This window comes from Colias eurytheme, chromosome 10 (genome assembly GCF_061535395.1).
Source record: "Colias eurytheme isolate Ceu_HAF_F1 chromosome 10, ilColEury1 Martin Lab GWU primary, whole genome shotgun sequence".
Classification (NCBI taxonomy): Eukaryota; Metazoa; Arthropoda; class Insecta; order Lepidoptera; family Pieridae; genus Colias; species Colias eurytheme.
Genome location: NC_142989.1, coordinates 9,416,952 through 9,438,074, shown reverse-complemented (window position 1 = coordinate 9,438,074; position 21,123 = coordinate 9,416,952). Strand labels below are relative to the sequence as shown.

Genomic DNA, 21,123 nt, shown 5'->3' with positions numbered 1-21,123 from the left:
TAATATTTGTTAATCGACTTTCGTATAAAAAAGCTGGCAGAATATTGCAGCATACAAATTCGAATATTGCAATTTAATATATTATAATTACACATAGGTTAAAGAAGTAGTAATTAAAAAGGTATTTAAAAGATACGTTTTAGCTAAATTTTGAAATATCCTTTACAGAACGCATGCGGCGCGAAAATACAAATATGCAGGACGCTCATGAACCGACCTGAAGTAGTGTCCATCGGTATGGTGTGGGACTCAGAACGGCCGTCAGCTGAACACGTGGCAGCTGTATACGCGGCGCTGGGTACTGAGCTTCGGCCCACAGACGCCTTCCACGCGTGCGTCGACCGCGCCTGGGCCGCGCGCGCCACGCACCGCCTCGTCGGACTCGTCACGTACTACGGCAAGCACTACTCGACTTTCTTCTTCCATAGCAAACTCCGGCTATGGATATACTTCGACGATGCGGACGTCAAGGAGATCGGCCCCGAATGGTCCCATGTTGTCGAAAAGTGCAAGAGAGGACGCTTTCAACCCCTATTGCTACTATACGCCGCAGTAGACGGCACGCCGTGTGACACTCGACACGCGCCTAAAGATGTCGTGCCGTTCCCAGCTCCTGAACCCAGAAGAGCCGTCACCCCGGCTCCAGAGAAACCGACGAACGGTTTCGCCAGACGCGCTATGACTCCCGGTCCTGATAATGAAAATGATTACGTCAGTAGAAAAGCAGTTGAAAATATGCTAGAAGTGCAAGCCAGTCGGCGAGCTCAATTAGCTAGAAGTTTAAGTACTAGTTCCGCGTCTGACACGCAAGAGCGGCCGCGAGCTAGAAGAGATTCTGGCAACTGGAGTGGCGATAGAAATAGTGCTTCATCTGCATCGTCATCGACTATAGAAAGTCCGTTCATGTATCCGAGAGGCCGTGGTCCTGGAAGTATACCGAGCAGCCCTACACGGAAAGGCGAATTATCGAGTGGTGGATCCTGCGACGCAGGGTACGATTCTTATTCCCTCTCGTCAACGGACAGTCTTCCTTTACAGCAAGGCTTACGACACAACTTACAACTAGCACAAATACCTGAATTAACGACTCGTGGGGATTGTGAAGCTCTGTGCCAAGAAGCCGATAGATTGTTAGAAAAGTCACGTCACGCTGAAGATGCCGCTGACTATGAGACTGCATTAGTATTGTGCGACGCCGCTGCCTCAAAAGTATGCGCAGCAATGGATGCCCCATATAACAATCCACATACGATGACATTCGCTAGAATGAAACATAACACGTGTGTAATGCGTGCACGAAGTCTGCAAAGGAGAATGGCGGGTTTCAATAGGGTAACTGAAATTCCTCAACTAGCTCCCGTTCGGAATACAAAATGTGGTCTTGACACTGCCCCGACTACGATCGAAATTTATGCCACCCTTCCAAAGAAAAAGGGTTCTTCCAAAAAATCTAAAAATATAGAAGAAGATATAGATAATCCACCAAGAGAGCGACCACCGAGACACAAATCACGCGATGATGATAAAGGAAGAGATAAACGATCTAGAAGTGAAGATCGTGGACGAGCGAGAAAAGAAATAACCGTAGCTCCTGAGAAAAAAGAGGAGCCAGTTGAGGATAAAAAATCAAATAAGAAACAACACAAAATACGTCGTAAATTACTAATGGGAGGTTTAATAAGAAGGAAAAATAGATCTATGCCTGATTTGACTGAAGGGGCTGACGTCAACAAAGCCAATACAAGTAAGGAGAAGCGCATAGCGTCTGTTGATGATGGTGATGTGGGCAGAAAAAAGACAGATGATAAAAATAACCTCAGTGGTTATCTATCGGAAGGACATCTGGAGTACTCAGCACCCAGTGGTACTAATCCCAACCTTGAAAGAAGCAAGCTAATGAGGAAAAGTTTCCACGGAAGTGCGGGTAAAATGTTGACTGCAGCTAAAGTTCCTCCTCCGCCGCCGCTGCGAACAACTTCCCAGCTTAGCGGGCCTAAGTTTGAATCAGAAGTCACAGAGCACGGCATACAAAACCGTCCTCAGCAACCACTGCCTCCCCCATCACGCAACGAATACAACTACGCACATGATAATGATGAAGATGGTGGATTCTCTGAGCAATATGGAGAGGAGCCACAATCATTGCCATTTATGCCTTCATATGATAACAATCCAGCTAACCATTATAATACATTAGACGATTCTCCTAATACTTCCCAAAACTTCCATACTGTCGTTACTCAGGCGATGGTACATCAAGAGCAAAGTCCAGTTAAAAGGGATTTGACTAAAATATTAGATAATATACTCCCATCGCATCACAATATTCAAAATCTCACTAATGCATTCGACAATGGAATCGATGTAGTTGACTGTGCCATGCCACAAAATATAAGAAGATCTCCACTGAACTTTGAGTTGCCTCCATATCCCAGTCCCATGAATTCGGTAAATCATTCAAGACAACCTAGTGAAGAATTTCCTCCTCCACCACCACCTATTGATTTAACGCCATTACAAGAAGAGATTAACAGAATGAATCAAAATACAAACATGGATCTCAATTACATACATAGATTTGAAAGTGACCAGGAAGATGTTCCTAAAGGATCACTGCTCGCTCAATTACAGGAAAAGAGGAATCAAATTCTAAGAAACGAAACAAAAATTAATCCAATGGATACAATCGGTAGTGCTGGAGATACTTGGCTTAAAGAGCTGCAGGCGAAACAAGCAGCTTTAAAGTTAAAACGATCTGGATCTCTTGAGGGACAACTATCTGCTCCAGTAGAAAATACAACAAAGACAGTTGATAATAGTAATAACGTTCGAAATATAGCTTCAAGATTCGAAAACAACGGTCAAAATACATCAGTAGATAGTGAAAGATCTCATATGGGATATCTGAATATGGGATCTAATCGAGACGTCATTAATGTTTCAAATCTCTCAAACAGTGGATTGTACAATCGTCGGTCATCTTCATCTTCGAATGATCAAAATCAAAGCACAGATGAATATAATTCATCAAAAACTAGTAATAATGCTAACTTCGGAGATCGTAACAAACCTAAAAAGAAGTCAGTATCATTCTGCGATCAAGTTATTTTAGTAGCTACAGCAGAAGATCAAGAAGATGATAGTTATATTCCCAATCCTATATTAGAAAGAGTTCTTAAATCTGCTATGAACAAACCAGAACTAACAACCGTACCTTTACAAAATGAGAAACCGTCACTTCACAGACAGGATTCTTTCGACAGTCAATCTTCACGTTCAACTATATCTTCCCTTTCCCAAACATCATATGTGCCTAACGAGTCTACTGATTACTATAGAACACAAAATTCTTACCCAAATTATCAAGTTGCGCAAAACCGACCTCAACAGCAATACAATCCTCAGAAAACTGCCGCACCAACAAATCAAAATATTCAAGGTAATACACAAATATATCAAGCGTTACCTGCAAATTCTCAAAGCGCTAGTACTAATCCTATTCCATATACTCAGCCACCATCGGTATACACAAACAATAATACTGCAAGCCCACCGAGTTTTAGTCAAAATCCTGCGAACAGATTAACGCCTACTGTTCATAACCCGCCATATATGACCAAGCATGTTCAAAACATACAGAGGCCCGTTCCAAACACATATCCTCACCCACCGAGCCAGCTACATCCGGCGAACCAACCAACGAACAATACATATTATCATAGATTGCCTCAGCACTCTGCAACGCCGACTCCGACGCAAAATTATGGACAAAATCGTCAGTACAATCAAAACCCACAAAATAATAACGCCGCGCAATATCAAAGCGTGCCCACCAACTCTCCGGCTTATCAGAGCTATCACAACCCACCGACAAGTTACGCTAATTCTGATTATTCTAGTCGTTATCCACAAACTAATAGTACAAATCATTACAATATCCATTCGACATACCAGAGGGTTCCACCGCCTCATGGAGATGTTCCCGTAGAGACTTACAATAATAATAATTATCAAAAAATCCCCAATAACTACTACCATGATAATAACTCAAATCAAACGCGTGTTGATGCGAGGAACTTCGGAAATCAGCGTCCACCCTACAACGCTGACAACAACTCAAGCGAGCAATTGACTCAATACCAAAATGGGTATCAACAAAACGGCTATAACCCATACCAACATTTACCACCGCCCAAGCAAATTCAAAAGAAGTCTGTATCCTTCGAACCTGGTACAAAGGGTGGTACAGATTCACCGATACCGCCACAAATGAATGGCAACTATGCAAGCGATAGTCAATCTAATACTTTATCTAGCGCACAAAAAGCAGTATGTAATTTGTGCCGGAAGAAAACTGTTAACCCCCCGGCAACGTATTGCCCCGACTGCGACTTTTACATGTCAAGGTTCAAGCCTCGATCATAGCAATGAGATATCTTAAACAAAAAGGAATGCCACCGAATAGAAAGTAAATTTAAGTGTAGTACCTATTATAATGTAAATAAATATTGTTAAGTTATGACTGATCTCACTGGAGAATGTAATCGATATTTGAGTATGTAACAATTTAAACACCGATTATTCATGTAGAAAGTTATGAATCGTAAATATTTTATTGCTTATTTTTTATTCTCTAAATATATGAATTTATAAATACGTTCGTACAAATAAAGTGATTTGCTTATTATTATGTGGTTTCATTAAAAATCTTAACCTGATAATCAAAGCTGAGTACCTAGACATAATATTTTCTCCTATAAAAAATGATGCACAATTTCATATACATACATAGAAGCCAGGCGTTTAGCGTTCAAATTCTAAGTATATTAATTACCAGTTTAAAAATTAAATAAGTACGCGGTACAAGCGCTCCTCTATAACTACTTTTCTGAAAAAAATGAAATTTGGCCTTTCGAACGATGAACCGATTTTGATGAAACTTTCACTCAACCTTGAGTTTAAAAAGTTCTAACAGATCGTTTTCTGTGCATAATATGTAATGTGAAATATTTAATTTGTGTATTTATTTATTGGATAGAACCCAAACGTGATTAGTAAATTTACCTTTTGATTATTATTTTTATTAGTCGTAACATAGTACCTATACATAATATACAAGAAAGTAGAGCTGTAACCCTAAAAATTAAATTGTGGCAGAATGTATTTTATTTTGCTTTGTCCGATAATTTATCTCTGCTTGAACAAAAAGTACCAGAAGATAATATTTAAAGTACTATTAGTATACGGTCTTACCGGTCGGAGCTGGCGCACGGGCCCGGCGCGGGGGCGAGCTGCTAATTATTATGTAGCACCTCGTTAAGTCGAACCTCGATAAGTCAAAAACCTCCAAATCTCGAAAAAATGTTTTGTTCCCTTCCCTTCAAACACGAAAACCTCTATTACTTGAAATTTTGACCCTCTGTTAGTCGAAATAATCACCGAGTCCCTCCAAGCCATTTTGGTACATATTTTCACTCTATAACTCGAAAAATCAAATTTGACCTCTGTATCTCGAACATAGCAACGTTTTATTTTATAACCTTTATAACTTGATGATTTGGAATTTATTACCTCTATTGTTCGAACAAAAATAAGTTACCGACTTTAAGAACTTGCCGCTTGTACACTGTATTTTAGGAGTATATGATAATTAATTTATGACTCACGAAACACGTGTTTGCTTTAAGTATCTGATGACGAAATTATCGATTCAGTAGCTCAGAAAATCGATACTAATGGTTAAGATGACATAGAAGAAGTGAATAGTATGAAATGGGTTTCCATCAAAGAGGCAAGAACCGCATTGACCTTACGGAATTTTATAAAGCAAACCAGTACCTATCTTTGAAAAAGAAGAATTTTCTGCTCTTTATAGATTATAAAATGCTAGAGAACAACCAAATTATCTAAAGCAAAAAAAATACTGACTTTTTTAATGCCATATTTTTTATTTTAAAATTATTTGAAATAATGTTGATTTATAATAAATAAAAACATGTTTGTCACCTCTGCAAGTTGAATTTTAATTTATTTTACCTCTCTAACTCAAAATTTATAAGAATAAACCTCAAACTCTTTATGTCGAATCAAAATCTGCCTAAGTCGAAATCCTCCATAAGTTGAAAACTCTATAACTCGAATTTTTTGGCATCTCCCTTGATATTCGACTTATAGAGGTGCTACTGTATTATCATGGACCAATATCATATTACAGTAGCACCTCGTTAAGTCGAACCTCGATAAGTCAAAAACCTCCAAATCTCGAAAAAATGTCTTGTTCCCTTCCCTTCAAACCCGAAAACCTCTATTACTTGAAATTTTGACCCTCTGTTAGTCGAAATAATCACCGAGTCCCTCCAAGCCATTTTGGTACCTATTTTCACTCTATAACTCGAAAAATCAAATTTGACCTCTGTATCTCGAACATAGCAACGTTTTATTTTACAACCTTTATGACTTGATGATTTGGAATTTATTACTTCTATTGTTCGAACAAAAATAAGTTACCGACTTTAAGAATTTGCCGACAGTGCAAGTACACTATTGTTTCTTAGAAAACATTTTAGGAGTATACGATAATTAATTTATGACTCACGAAACACGTGTTTGCGTTAACTATCTGATGACGAAATTATCGATTCAATAGCTCAGAAAACCGATACTAATGATTAAGATGACATAGAAGACGTGAATAGTACATGCGCTCCATGGGTTTCCATCAAAAAGGCAAGAACCGCATTGGATACCTTACGAAAGTTTAAAAAAAAACCAGCATCTTTGAAAAAGAAGAATTTTCTGCTCTTTATAGATTATAAAATGCTAAAGAACAACCAAATTATCTAAAGCAAAAAAATACTGACTTTTTAATGACATTTTTTTTTTTATTTTAAAATGATTTGAAATAATGTTGATTTATAATAAATAAAAACATGTTTGTGACCTCTGCAAGTTGAATTTTAATTTATTTTACCTCTCTAACTCAAAATTTATAAGAATAAACCTCAAACTCTTTATGTCGAATCAAAATCCGCCTAAGTCGAAATCCTCCATAAGTTGAAAACTCTATAACTCGAATTTTTTGGCGTCTCCCTTGATATTCGACTTATAGAGGTGCTACTGTAATTCATATCAGTGCATTACCGACTTGACAAAAAAATAAAAATTTTAGCTATTGCATAGGTTCAATCGCGGGCCTTGAGCGCGGGGACCGAATCCAGAAATTTAGTAACGAAAAACCTCACGCTCCCCACTCCGCGGACGGGCGCGGAGGTGTGGCTTGAAAGCATAGCATGCATTAGCTTTACTCATTACTGTAGCTTTACCGCGACAGTCCCCGAGTGCCACACGTCTTTTTATTTTTTTTTGTTTTGTATGTATTGCACGCCTCTTAAGCGAAGCGTTGAGGTGGGTACTACTGTCACTTCGCGCAAAACATCTGATTTTTCAAACTTAAAATGTCTTTATGTATCATACATTGCACTTGTAAGATAATACATACACACACATATTAAGAAAAAACACTATTTTTAACATTCATGATATTTTTGATGTCATTTTTGTTATTTAAACTAGTTAAAAAAGAGTTTAAAAAAGTTCTGTCTTGGACGTCCGTGTGTCTGTATGTGCGGATCCTTTTTCTTGTTAACACGATAGCGACCGAAATACTTTACTAATCGAGTCTTTTTTTTTCTCTTACGCTTGAGTATGCTCAGGAATAGAACCCTTTCATTTTTCAGGGTCTGATTCGATGTGGTTTAATTGTTATTAAATAAACAAAAATAATAATTAATAAATAATTATTAAAAAAAATTATGAGGCGTGCACTTTTGGATTTTCCAAATTATTTCTTGATTTACCACGAATAAATTAATTATAATCTATTACGCCGTTAGTACACCGACGCATTCGCGTGCGGCAGCACAGAGCAAGTAGCGGCAGCGAAACAACGAAAAATCTGTCAGTAGTGTGGCACGATTTCGCATATGATATGTCTCACTCTAGCACATAGATAGATGAAATAGTTGCGTCCTTGTCAGTATTGTTTCGCAAGGAACTTCGAAATGGCCATTTCACAGACGCATTGCGAAAAAGTTGCGAAAACATTGCTGTTTACTAACGTTCCGCAGATATTTCGCTACGCAGTAGTTTCGCAGAGATTCGCTGCCGCACGCGAATGCGTAGGTGTACTAACGGCGTTATAGTCTAAAAAGTTTCACCGTCTCAGTGGCGACTTGCTCAAGATTCAAGAACTACTAGAGACTTCCTGTTAAAGCTAAATTATTAATACACAGATTCCTCAAGAGATGGCGTTTGAATTTAGATTTGAGTTAAAAGATGATTGCAGAAAATTATAATAATTATGTCTGTTTCTTCTTAATCAACATTATAGTGTTTTAAATTTAAAATTATTTATAATATTGTTGGTATTCAAAACATTCACAACTAGTATTTTTTTTGCATAGCAACCCCACGTTCTTTCATCGTTGTAGTGACGTAGATCAATAATACCAAGTACTAATATTTTCCCAATTTTAGGAAAAAAAAATTTTTAAAGCGTTTTTTTTATTCAATTTTTTTTAAGTGAAACTTCTTTCTCGGGGTTGGAAAAAAATTTAGTATAACATTTTTTCGTTACGCGTGACATTTTTCCGTTACGCGCCATCTTTTTTATTACACGCTTTATATTAGCTTCACCTGTATGTTTGTATGTTTGTAACCGACTTCTTTGGGCGCGATTTTGACCCACTTTAAACGGCCAGATTTCGTTCAAACTTTGTAGATTTATTGAGGACCGATGACAATACACTAATTTGATAAAAATTTTCTATTTTTTAGTTCGGTTTTCTATAAAAAGCGTGTTTTTTAGTTTTTTTAAACTATTATTATCTTATCCTTTTTTACCACGCGTGATTCGACGTATTTCTGTAAAGTTGCATATAGTATATTATTTTTTGAAAAATAAGGTCATAAAGAAGTTTCACTAGTACACGCACACATTTTTTTTTGTTCTATCAGTGTTAGTTAAACCAATTTTGTGTTTTATTCGAAATAGGTGTCATTTATTTCTTTTTTAATAACAAATAATAACATACTATCAATAAATCTTGACCATTTATATTTGTTACAAACTTAAACAAGATCGTATAATAATTAATGAGTTAACAATTAACATGTTCATCACATTATAAATAGTGTGAAAATATTTGAGCTTAAAGTTTAATGGAAATTTTATTAATTAGAGTCGGTATCCCAATATGGTAGCTCTTGTTGACGTCAGGTTGACACTTTGGCTGTTGGCAGTTCTTTAATGGCGACCGCTGATGACGGGTCGCAAATTGGAACTTGACGTTGTTTATTGTTTAGGACATAGTTATACATCGTAAATTCGTAAACATGACGGGAATATTACCAACGTACCAACGATTCGTTAATGGGGTTCCCGTACCCTCAATATCTCGCCGTTCATTTCGTCTCCGCGAAAAATACTTAATTATTTCTGTACTCTTGACATTCGGAATCGTGTGGTTAGGTGCGCTCTTCTATTTACCAGAGTTTAAAAGTTCAATAAGCGTGAACGACAGTGTGTATGATGTGTACAAACGTATTCAGAAAGCAGGTCCTGAGCTGCTCATGCCACCTCCCTTAGCGCAGAATGAAGTCGGAGACTTTCCCGTTGTTGGGATCGTGCGTCATGGGGAGGAAGGTGACGATCCTCATATTGTGGAAGACAGGAATCGCCTACGCGCTAAGATAAATGAAGACATGGGTATGAAAGTGCTAGAGAGACCGCAATTTGATGTCGCACCTTCGGTATCGTCTTCTCGAGGACCTAGCAAAGCCCCCGTGGATGCTATTGAAGAACCCAATGTTGCAAATAATGCAGGCAAAGATGTTTCTCCCTCTGGTGAAAAATACTTGGCAGGAGTCAATAAGTATGTCTTACCGCTGATGGACTCTAATACAGACCCAGAAATCAGGCACAAACGTGAAACTGTGAAAGAGGTAAGTTCATTAGAATTAAATAATTTTAAAGTATTCATGAAAATAGCATAATACCTATGTCAAATTATTTCACTATTTTGCAAATCAAGTGAATATCTGTAACCTACATTGATAGTGTATAATATCACTACATAGTATAAAACAAAGTCGCTTTCTCTGTCCCTATGTCCCTTTGTATGCTTAAATCTTTAAAACTACGCAACGGATTTCGATGCGGTTTTTTTAATAGATAGAGTGATTCAAGAGGAAGGTTTTAGTATATAATTTATTAGGTTTTAGACAAAGCGGGCGAAGCCGCGGGCGGTAAGCTAGTTATTTTATAAATGTAACTGTATAAACTGTGTATAATACAATATTAAAATTATATTTAGCTTTCTCACTCGCTTTGTCTTGAAACTTCCACCATCTAGGACTATATAATATACATATATTGAAAAAAAGAAACGCAAAAAAATGGACAGACCGACAGCAAAAGCATTTTTGTTTCATAACATGTAAAAATTTCACTATATTTAATCAATTTAATAAACAATTAGTATAAGAGCATTGCCTATCGAAATAAAGATATTAAAGATAACAAGCATTTATTTAATAATATTAGGTACATATTATATACCTAAGATTATTATTTTAAAATGCATGTTGTGTTTTCTATTTCTGGTTTTCATTGATATTATGGCTATTCTATTTGATTAATAAATACTATAATAATACTATGTGATCTGGAAAATATTGTTCGGCCTAGATACTGTTAAAACTCAGCAGTATAAAAAATTGTCTACTACCTACACTTATATCTTAGTCTCGTAGTAATTAAGAGTACAAACATTTACAATTTATATCAAAATTGGTCTAGCAGAAGGAATTTTGTGTGAGTTTGCGTTTGAATGGTTGTTTCACCCCTTAAAAATTGGATAATTTATGTATTACTAGTGGTCCGCCCCGGCTTCGCCCGTGGTAGGTACATATTTCGCAATAAAAGGTAGCTTATGTCCTTTCTCGGCTATCAAAATATCTCCATACCAAATTTCATGCAAATTGGTTCAGTAGTTTAGGCGTGATTGAGTAACAGACAGACAGACAGAGTTACTTTCGCATTTATAATATTAGTATGGATTGGTTTAGCAGAAGGAATTTTGTGTGAGTTTGCATTTGAATGGTTGTTTCACCCCTTAAAAATTGGATTTATGTATTATTTTACACTCATTCTATGTCATGGCACAGAATACATAATAGTAGCTGTGCTATTTACGGATGTATTTCATCAGAAAAACGCGAAATTTTTTACGCTAGTCAAAAAAATGTGCCAACCATAAAGCGTTAACACACATATTTGCAGTCTCTACAGTGTGACTGTCAAAACAATAATTTTGTATGGAGTGTCCGGGGTGTGGTCATGGTGTAACTGACAACTGTGTTTAAATTTTTTATGTCAATTGAATTTTTCATTTTCATACACTTTCATCATTGACAAAAAATAGCTCAAAGTAAATTCTTCATTAAAAATAATTCCAACATTGAAGATAACCTTGCATTGTATTTAAGATATTATTATAACAACTTCCTACAAAATTATTTCTGGTCTCACTTAATTAAATACCAAAATGTGTACAATTATATTTTATCAACAACCAGCTTACCGCCCGCGGCTTCGCCCGTTTTGTCTAAAACCTAATAAATTTTATACTAAAACCTTCCTCTTGAATCACTCTATCTATTAAAAAAATCCGCATCAAAATCCGTTGAGTAGTTTTAAAGATTTAAGCATACAAAGGGACATAGGGAAATAGGGACAGAGAAAGCGACTTTGTTTTATACTATGTATGTAGTGATGATATTTGAAAAGATCATAATGCATTAACATACTACAAGCGAATGGAGTATGCTAAATTTTCTAGATAGGAATAACTTATAGTCATAATACTATATACATACATATGATCATAATATGTATTACTAGCTATGCCGCGCGGTTTCACCCGCGTGGCTTCGCTCCTGTTGGCCTTAGCGTGATGATATATAGCCTATAGCCTTCCTCGATAAATAGGCTATCTAACACCAAAATAATTTTTTAAATTGGACCAGTAGTTCACGAGATTAGCGCATTCAAACAAACAAACTCTTCAGCTTTATAATATTAGTGTAGATTTGATGTATGTTCCATATTTTACACTAATTATATATTTTCATTATTATTAGGTATAACCTATATAGATAACTTACCTTTGAACTAAGAATTATTGAACGAGCCATTTCATTTTTGTCCTAAATCAATATGTAGTTACATGAAACTTGAAAGCGAAAGGAATCAAAGTCAAATTTTTACCGTAAGAAAATACTCAATGATGACCTAGCCATTCAATTGCTATGGTACTTTTTCTTCACGGAATACATCGTAGACACTTTCTTCAGGGAGTGACAATGTTTTCGCATGGTCGATGACCGAACGGCGCCGGCGTCCATGCCGCCTACGTTCACAATATTACGTAAATGATTGAGTTTATGGTAAAGCTATTTATGTGGTAGGTTGGAGATAATCGGCAATTAGTGGGTTATTGTTATTATTCATTTTATTATCAAAATATGATGTATAAATAAGTACCTAATTAATAAGTCAGAAATCGTCTTACTTGTGTTCGTATAGGAGGTAGCAAACGTTGACAAGAGAGAATTTTAGAATACTTGGTTCTTTGATATACTGTTACTCTTCCTATTTCGGTTAGAGTCCGGGCTGTCTGGCTGGCCGCAGTGGTTGCGTTTATTAGTGCGCATCTTATCTGCACAGGTAAATATCCTTAATTTAAAGTCATTTATTAACGCGTAAGTAATTTTTAATCTTTTGCCTTTAGATGGATCCATCAGACATAATTTTTTTTTATTGCCAGACGTTTTTTTCGTTGTTAAGTAGGTGTCAAACGCAATTTTTTATTTCAAAATAATTAAAATGTCATCGAAATAATTCCATCAACAATTTTTAATTATTATTACAAGGAGGGTAAGTAGACACACGTTGGTTGTCAAGTTACAACAAATTTTAATTATTAAATATTATATAATATTTAATTTAATAATATCATTAATTCACCAAATAGTAAGCGTGGTCATGGTCAGATTGACCGTGACCACACTCACTGTAAAGTGTTAAAACTGCAAGTAGGGTGAATAAATCTCGTTTAAAATCCGTTATAAAATCTGCACAAACAAGTACCTATCAAGGAATAGATAATATCACGTACAACTATGATATGATTATTAAATCAAAAAGGTACATTAATTAATTGTCCTTTTATTTAATCAGGAATACCTCGTAATGTCGTAAATAAACGATAAGTAACTAGTCAAATATTCAAAGCTGCCATACATTACGTTAATTGTGTTTAGAAAAATGTTTGTATTGAAGCCGGATCATAACCAGACGTAATCACGTAATACAAAACTGGTTTTGATGTCATCTAACATTTGATTTAGCTTAGATTCATTTAGTGTTCCGAAATTACGATATCTTTATCCTTATTCAACACCTCCGTGGGGATTTGTTAACTTCACGGTTCCAATTACATTGTTAATTGTTATTTGTTACGATTCATTGTAATAATTCGATTTGACATGGAGATTTGAAGAGGTTCTCAGTTCGTAGTAGGTACACATGTTTGTAGTTATACCTAGGTTATAGCTTCTCTTTTTTGAAATTAATAGAATACCACCAGACTAAAATTAATCAAAACTGCACTTATCCCTTTTGTCGTGTTTAAAATAGAATATTAAATGTAATTTATCTATATTAAATGCATACTTACAGACTAACTAAAATTATTTATTATTTTCAAAAAATATACTTTAACCTTCGTAACTATATAGAAACATGTACATATACTTAGTATAGACACAGGTATATTATTCGTGGTCATGATATATTTTATATTAGTCACGCTTTAATAAAATAATCAGTAGAGCTGTTGTGAACTTGAGAATATTTATAGTTTTTGTAATGCCTTTTCCACACCGTAGTCTCCTACTTGGTGGAAAATATATTATTAATTTTACACTATTAATAATATGAATGAATATGAAACCTTAAAATAAATAACCTCGTAATTAAGTTCAAAATTCTGCCATGATAATCAAGGGAATACGCACTACCTTTAAAATTCAATTATCTCGTATTAATATTTGCAAGTAGTCTATGAAATATAAATATAATATACTTAAAACTGAGATAGGTACCTTACATTGCGAATACATTAGCACACATTAGTCCCGTTTCGACGCAGCTTTATAAAATTGTATGTTTTTGTAAATCAAATTCAATATTTGGCTTGCTTATAACGCATTATGAATCAAGCTGAACAAATATTAATTAACGAGTATTATTTCTTTTCGTCCGTTCGTTTATGTTGATGATATAAAGAGGGTTAAATACGTATGTTATTATTGATGCAACAGACAATGATGTGGTAACAACAATGTTTGTTCACGGCCAATGTCCTTGGACAATGTCAGCGGAATCTTCGAGAAAAATTGTTTTTGTATCGCGTTACTTGATATATATTATTATAACAGACCGCTTTTCAAGTACATATTGCAGAATAGTGTTAATTTATTTATGTATTTATTTAATTTAATAGTCCACTATATTATGAGGCCTGCGAAAAGCTCGATATTCCGATTTAGATATGGTCCATATTATACGCATTTGAAATACAGACGGACATGAATTTTTATGTTTCTACCGTAATCTAGCGATTATTGGAGATTCTTAAAACAACCCGTAAAATAATATTATACAGGGTGTCCCACTGTTGGTATACTAAGCTCAAAGGAGGTTATAGTTTTGCATACGCTGAGTTCGTAAAAAATAATTAAAAAATTCCAGACGCATTTTTTTTTCAAATAGATGAATTCTTAAAACTCTATGTGTACACCCATAACAAGCGAGCCGCCCAACTTTGCCACCAGCACGTGAGCTATCGTTTAAGATTATGTTTTCATAGATAAAATGCTCACATTAGAGAAGCGGTATATGCCGGCTACGCGAAGCTAGAGAAGAAAACATGGATTTTCAGGAAAAATTTAGCAAAAAATTTTGGACGTAATTTTTTTTAAAAGTATTTTTTACGTGATCAGTGTATGCAAAACTACAAGTTCCTTCGCGATTAGTATACCAATAGTGGGACACCCTGTATATAAAAATGAATCGCAAAATGTGTTGGTAAGCGCATAACTCGAGAACGGCTGAACCGATTTCGATAATTCTTTTTTTATTATATTCCTTGAAGTACGAGGATGGTTCTTATGTAGAGAAAACGTAAACATGTACCACGGGCGAAGCCGGGGCGGACCGCTAGTTTTAAATAAGATCACGCATTAAGCAATGTATATGTCACGGCTAAAGGTAGGTGAGAACATAAACTTAAGATTAGCCGGCTAAACTTAGGTTTATTTTCGACGAGGTGTTAATGTTAGTTTGTTCTATCTTTAGCCGGCTAAACTTAAGTGTAACCGCAGGCCCGTGGCTAAAAATGTCGGGGTGGGTAGATTTGGTTACTATAATACATGTAAGGAACAGGCCGGCTAAAGATAGAACAAACTAACATTAACACCTCGTCGAAAATAAACCTAAGTTTAGCCGGCTAATCTTAAGTTTATGTTCTCACCTACCTTTAGCCGTAACATATACAAATACTACCATACTACTTACTTTAAATATACTTAATATTATCTTTACAGAGAAACACGTAAGTTTGTTATTCTTAATACCACTTCCAACAAGTTTATAGTGGATAGGTCATGGGTTCAAGGAGACAAAAACTAAATAAATCGATCACAATACGCCGAGTTTTTTCTTCTTTCCATTCGGACAAGTCTATAACGGTATATTTAACACGATCAGCGGATATGAATGTACTTATATTGCGACGTCTGTCCTCATTTGAGTACAAAAAAAGTCGATCTCTAAACTTATAAAAATTCGGTCATTGTCTTTTAAACTTCTGAATTTTTTAGATCTTTTTTTATTGCTCTGCGATGTCGGACGATTGATATTATAGCTTCTTCCTTATATAGGTTCTGAGAAATACATGGATAAACAGTAAACACACTCCACTAACACTGTAAGAGACTTTCAAACTTTTTAAGCACGTTTCGAAGATCTAATATCATCATAATGTTGCAGTTCACCTCAGTGCAAGGTACACTAAGGTGTAACTCCTAATACTCCTACGTATTAAAAGCCTCATATTTTAAAACCATTGAAAAAATGTGAAAGATTACTTACGTAGATATACCATAGTTACCTATATGTAAATGGCACGTAATAGTTATCAGTCGATTTCGAAATTGCCGCCGGTTCCGCTCGCACCCAGCTTAATTCATTGCAATTGTTACTGGGCAAATAACAATTGAAGTGGAAATAATAAACTGTTGTATGGCGTTCATAGTACGTGCTGAATACCAGGTTACCTCATACCTGGTATGGGGTACGGAGCCCGTAAAAATGTCTTTTAATTATTCGCTGCCGAAAATTTTAAGGAGGGTAGCTTGAAAGCAACACGTATTGGGTGTCATGTCAAGAAGTAGCTAAACGGAATTATCCTGGTACATTCAATGATATTATAAGCAGGTACAACTTCGAATTGTGCCTAATTAGCCACATTTTACTAGTGTTGTCTCCTTTTCGCTCACGATAGTTGAATGATGCCATCTTACTTTGAAGTCTAATCGTCTGTGCGAGAGTGTGCCGTTTTTGAAGATCAAATGCTGTGTTGGTAACTTATCTACCTTTTTAATTAAAAATATCACTGGGCACATGTGCGAATGTTCATTATAATTCACGATTGCAATATTACGCTACCTTTACAGACTTTTTAGCGTAAATCAATTTCATAATTCTTATAAATAACCGGTCTTCGGAAGTTAATGTTTTCCCATTTAACTGTTTACAACTTTTTCATTGATTTATTAATATCGAATAAGTAGATAGATATGGCAGTGACCACATTTAGTTTACTTCTTCAATTTCAATATAGACGGAAATTGGATTTTCAATAGTAGACGCGCGATTTTTTTTCAATTTATATACGTATTTCCTACATCTCCAGTGCCGGAATAATTGAAGGAATACATAGTGAAGAAACAACAAGGAAAATAAACAAAATCAGCGACATGTGATATTTACCAACCCGCACTATTGCCTACTAGCGTGTAGGATTCTAAACTTTCATGAGAGGCATGTGTCAGTAGGATCAAATATGGTCTGTAGATGGTTATAAGCTTATATTTATTAGCCTGCAAAGTAAATGTTAAGACATTATTTCAATAACATGTTTTTATTGCGTCGAACGTTATTGTTAATTACGTCATAAATTTTACGCATTTTATATATCAAATTAAATTTATATACCTACTAACTATCCAATTTTCAAAGCCAAAATAAGTATTAATTATAACTAATTAGATAAATTGTCCAAGCTCTGAAACCATATATCCAAGACCACAAATTAATACATATTTGACAGTTATCCACACGGCTAATTCTCTCACCGCAAAATTTACCGCTATTGTATTTAAAACAATCTAAACCATACAAGTAAGTATCAGTATTTTTATATGTAGTTTGCACATTAATCCAATAATTCACTAAGCCCCGAGGTATTGTAGTATAAACTTGTTCTAAATCCACAAGGTCGCCGGTAACGGGATGTCGCACTGCTTCGACACACATACTAAATGTTTACAATGCGACTCCATTGACGCAGTGTTCTGTAAATGTTCCGCACTTTCGTCGGCTAAAGAGTGGTTCAATTTTAGCACGGAATAGAACGTGGGAGGGAGTCATTGTTCGTATGTAAATTGTTTTTTTCACGTATGTAAATGCGGCGTTTGGTTTTTAAGCTTTAAAGCTGTCAAGTTATTTGCTTTTCTATATTTTTGGAAAAAGAAAATTGTATTGCACTGAGCGAGTAAAAACTCACCAACTGAAATACTAAAATAGATCACAATCGAAAGGTACAGTAGGTACTTGAAAAAATGTAGACAAAACAAGACGTAGGGTTTTATCCAAACTTCCAGTTTTATTTTTATAAAGTTGTAAAGAAAGGGATAAAATAAAAGCACAATGAGGCTTATATAATTAATATTTTATACCTTTTCATGTAAAAAGAACCTCAATTCCTGAAATTTCTAAATGTTGAAACCGGATTACCACTAATAATCCTTCGATCCGACCACTCGATAAGCCCTTGAAGAGAGTCTCGTTAAAAGTAATTTGGCAATTCAAGAAGACCCCTAACTGCTGAGTATGTTATTCGATACACAATGGCTTTTCTTGTGAGCGTACCTTGTAAAATGTAATACAACAATTAGATTGGACGCCGTCATGTGAAGATAGGGCATATTTTAGCTGACCATCCAGAGCTTTCAAACTATCTATAAAAAGGTCATTTTTTATTCTTCTGATACTAATTGACGTGACATACATTCTTGTACAGCTATGATTGTCGGGTAATTGTTAACGTTTTGAATTAAACATCGCTTCTGTCTATTTCTACTCGTACTATTTACCGGAGTCAAGGCTACTGCCAACTTCAATTGTACGTCGTATTTGTTTCCCATAGCTACAATAGAAGGATATAAAAGTAAATGTTTTATATCCGTAAAGCTTAAGATTTGGTTTTAATGGTCATTCATTTCCTTGGCATACTATTTGGTTTTTCCAGGTAACGTTTATTCAATCATCAATTTTGTAATTAATTGAATAGTAAAGATAAAGATTAAATTTCCTTCAAGATTTCTAGAAAGATAAGAACTTTTCCATTATCCTTTTAATTTTTTCATATAAAAATAAGAAAACCTGTCTTTTTTTGAAGGGCGTTGGTATTGACATTGTAATATTTAAAATACATAAAGTTTCCAAATACACATTCCAATCAAGAAAAGGTAACGAGATGATGCCAAAATTCCAAGGATAGTAAAAGTAGTGTTCTGTCGCCATGGTCGTTGGAATTATCAGGTGATGGAAAACCGATATCGGTCACCAAGTGTAGCGCCTGACCACAGAATAGACTATAGCCTTGTCAAGATCGTTAGAAATTTAGTCTAGGTGTAGACTATACGTGTAGATGGGTATTGAGCATCGATTCTCTCTAAATATATGCCTCTAATGGATGCAAACCCCTCATTTAATTTAAAAAAAGCTTTAGTATAAAAGCAGAACAGTAAAACCCACAACGTTCAAATAACTAGATTACTTTCCGATCCAGGCACTAACGCCGCGTGCATAATTAACACACAGACTAGGCAATGGCCGATTTAAATTAGTTATTTCAGTTCTAGATAAGGATTCCTGGACACGCAATTTCCCATTGCAATTAACGTGTCTCAACTATAGGACTGGACTTTGATCGGTCACTCAGGATAGATTGAGGTTACTGATGATGCAATGTCTATATGGATGATTGTTCCATCTGGTTGGATTTCTTCTGGATATTCCGAAAATTTAGAGCACGTGCTGTCTCATTCCTATTCAATGCTAGGTCTATTTGCATCCCTGTCCCGTAAATGACGCAACGGTATGCGCCAGTGTATTAAGGGCCTTAATGTAATTTTCCTAAACTGAGCAGTGAGCAGTATAATGCGGCCGGGGAGCTAATGCATTGCGAGATCGCTTGTTCCGGCGTTTTATTACCATTGATGAGAGCATCATTATGATACGTGTTCTTTAAATTAACCTATTTTGTAACGAATTTTGTTAACAGTTGTTGCAATTTTATAAATGTGAAATTATTAACTTTTGAACGCAGTTATTGTATGCGATGTGAATGATGTTCACACCGTTTCGGTTGTAGAAATCGGACATGTTATTTTTATACAGCGCCAAATGGATCCTAGACATTAGTCAATATACACAAATATTTAAAAAGAAAAATTACGCGTTCATGTTGGCCATTTGACACGTAACTAATAACTATGCATATTTTTAGAGTTTATTTTTATTGGGACATAAAGTTTTTATGATTTAGTATCTATTTAGATCCATCAAACAAGTAATATTCCACATTCAACGTACGGCCTTCGCGCTAAACGCAAATGATTTAACCATTATTTAACGATTGCAAATTCCTTAACCCAAGTATAACCGTGAAATGACGGATAACGACGCTCATTCTTAGCCCATAACCGTCGCAAAATTGAGATAAGCCCGCGACGGAAAATATGGTGCTATCTGTACAGGAAATTCACACTTTACACGAACTTTTGGCCTTATAGAGCCGCTAGATGAGTTTACAATGTTCTGTGTATATCTAAGATAGTTTATGATTATACAAGATTGAATAAAAATGGGGTAATGAAATACTTAAATTTTTTTTTGGTTCATTGGGGTAAACGTTAGACTTAATGTCGCTTGCAAGTTATGTTTGATTTTGAAAGGTATTTGCTATTTCATATGTGACCTAACAGATCGTGATGAATTGATGAGGTAGGTATTTAACTATATTGGTGAAATGCTGTTCTACTCAAATGATAAAGTTTGTGAATATTTGCAGGTTAAGATATTAGGATGTTATTTGTTAATTATAAAATCACAAAACCATCTACGTTACCTATGTTATTTATTTAGAATACTTTGCACAGAGGACAAAGTTCGGCTGTGCATTGTGTTTACATAAAAAAGCAATGCATCGTTTACCAAGTTTTGCTGTTATGACACAAAATTGGACTTCGGTTATTTCTTCTTCAAAGCCACAGCTCGAAGATAATGAATGCCAGCTAAGCGCTTGCAATTTCATCGTACAGCGTAAACACAACTTTTTGTTCGGGTTTTCTCTCGCCATGGAAATTCTACTGTTTCAGTTATTTAATAACATTTTCTCTCTTGCTTTTTTTAAAATTCACGCCTTTGATCATGATTATGATATTTTGTGCAAATAAATAATTATGAACCCATATAATATAAGAAAGTGAATCTCTTAAAGTGTTTTATAATCTGTGTTCAGTATCAGAGTTCAGTATGGATGTAAAGATATTTTGCGATACAAAAATAAAAATAAACAATTACTGGTTACTAGTAATAGTACTAACAACTAAAAAATCATACTCTACCTACTCACTAGTATATTAATAATC

At 35.2% G+C, this 21,123-nt stretch overlaps 2 protein-coding genes across 5 annotated transcripts in view; both read left to right on the top strand.

Annotated features, from left to right (window-relative positions):
• The window catches only part of ec (ubiquitin specific peptidase echinus), a 73,573-nt gene extending 68,886 nt beyond the window's left edge, over positions 1-4,687 (top strand). For all 4 annotated transcript variants that reach the window (XM_090106084.1, XM_090106087.1, XM_090106085.1 and 1 more), the window contains one exon: positions 169-4,687. In XM_090106084.1, the coding sequence (XP_089962210.1) occupies positions 169-4,425 (4,257 nt within the window). In that variant the 3' untranslated portion in view covers positions 4,426-4,687. The remainder of the gene's footprint in view (positions 1-168) is intronic.
• Positions 4,688-9,292: 4,605 nt separating this feature from the next.
• alpha-Man-Ia (alpha-Mannosidase class I a) overlaps positions 9,293-21,123 on the top strand; it is a 71,966-nt gene continuing 60,135 nt past the window's right edge. Inside the window, exon 1 of the mRNA XM_090106076.1 lies at positions 9,293-10,002. Within this exon, the coding sequence (XP_089962202.1) occupies positions 9,394-10,002 (609 nt within the window). The 5' untranslated portion in view covers positions 9,293-9,393. The remainder of the gene's footprint in view (positions 10,003-21,123) is intronic.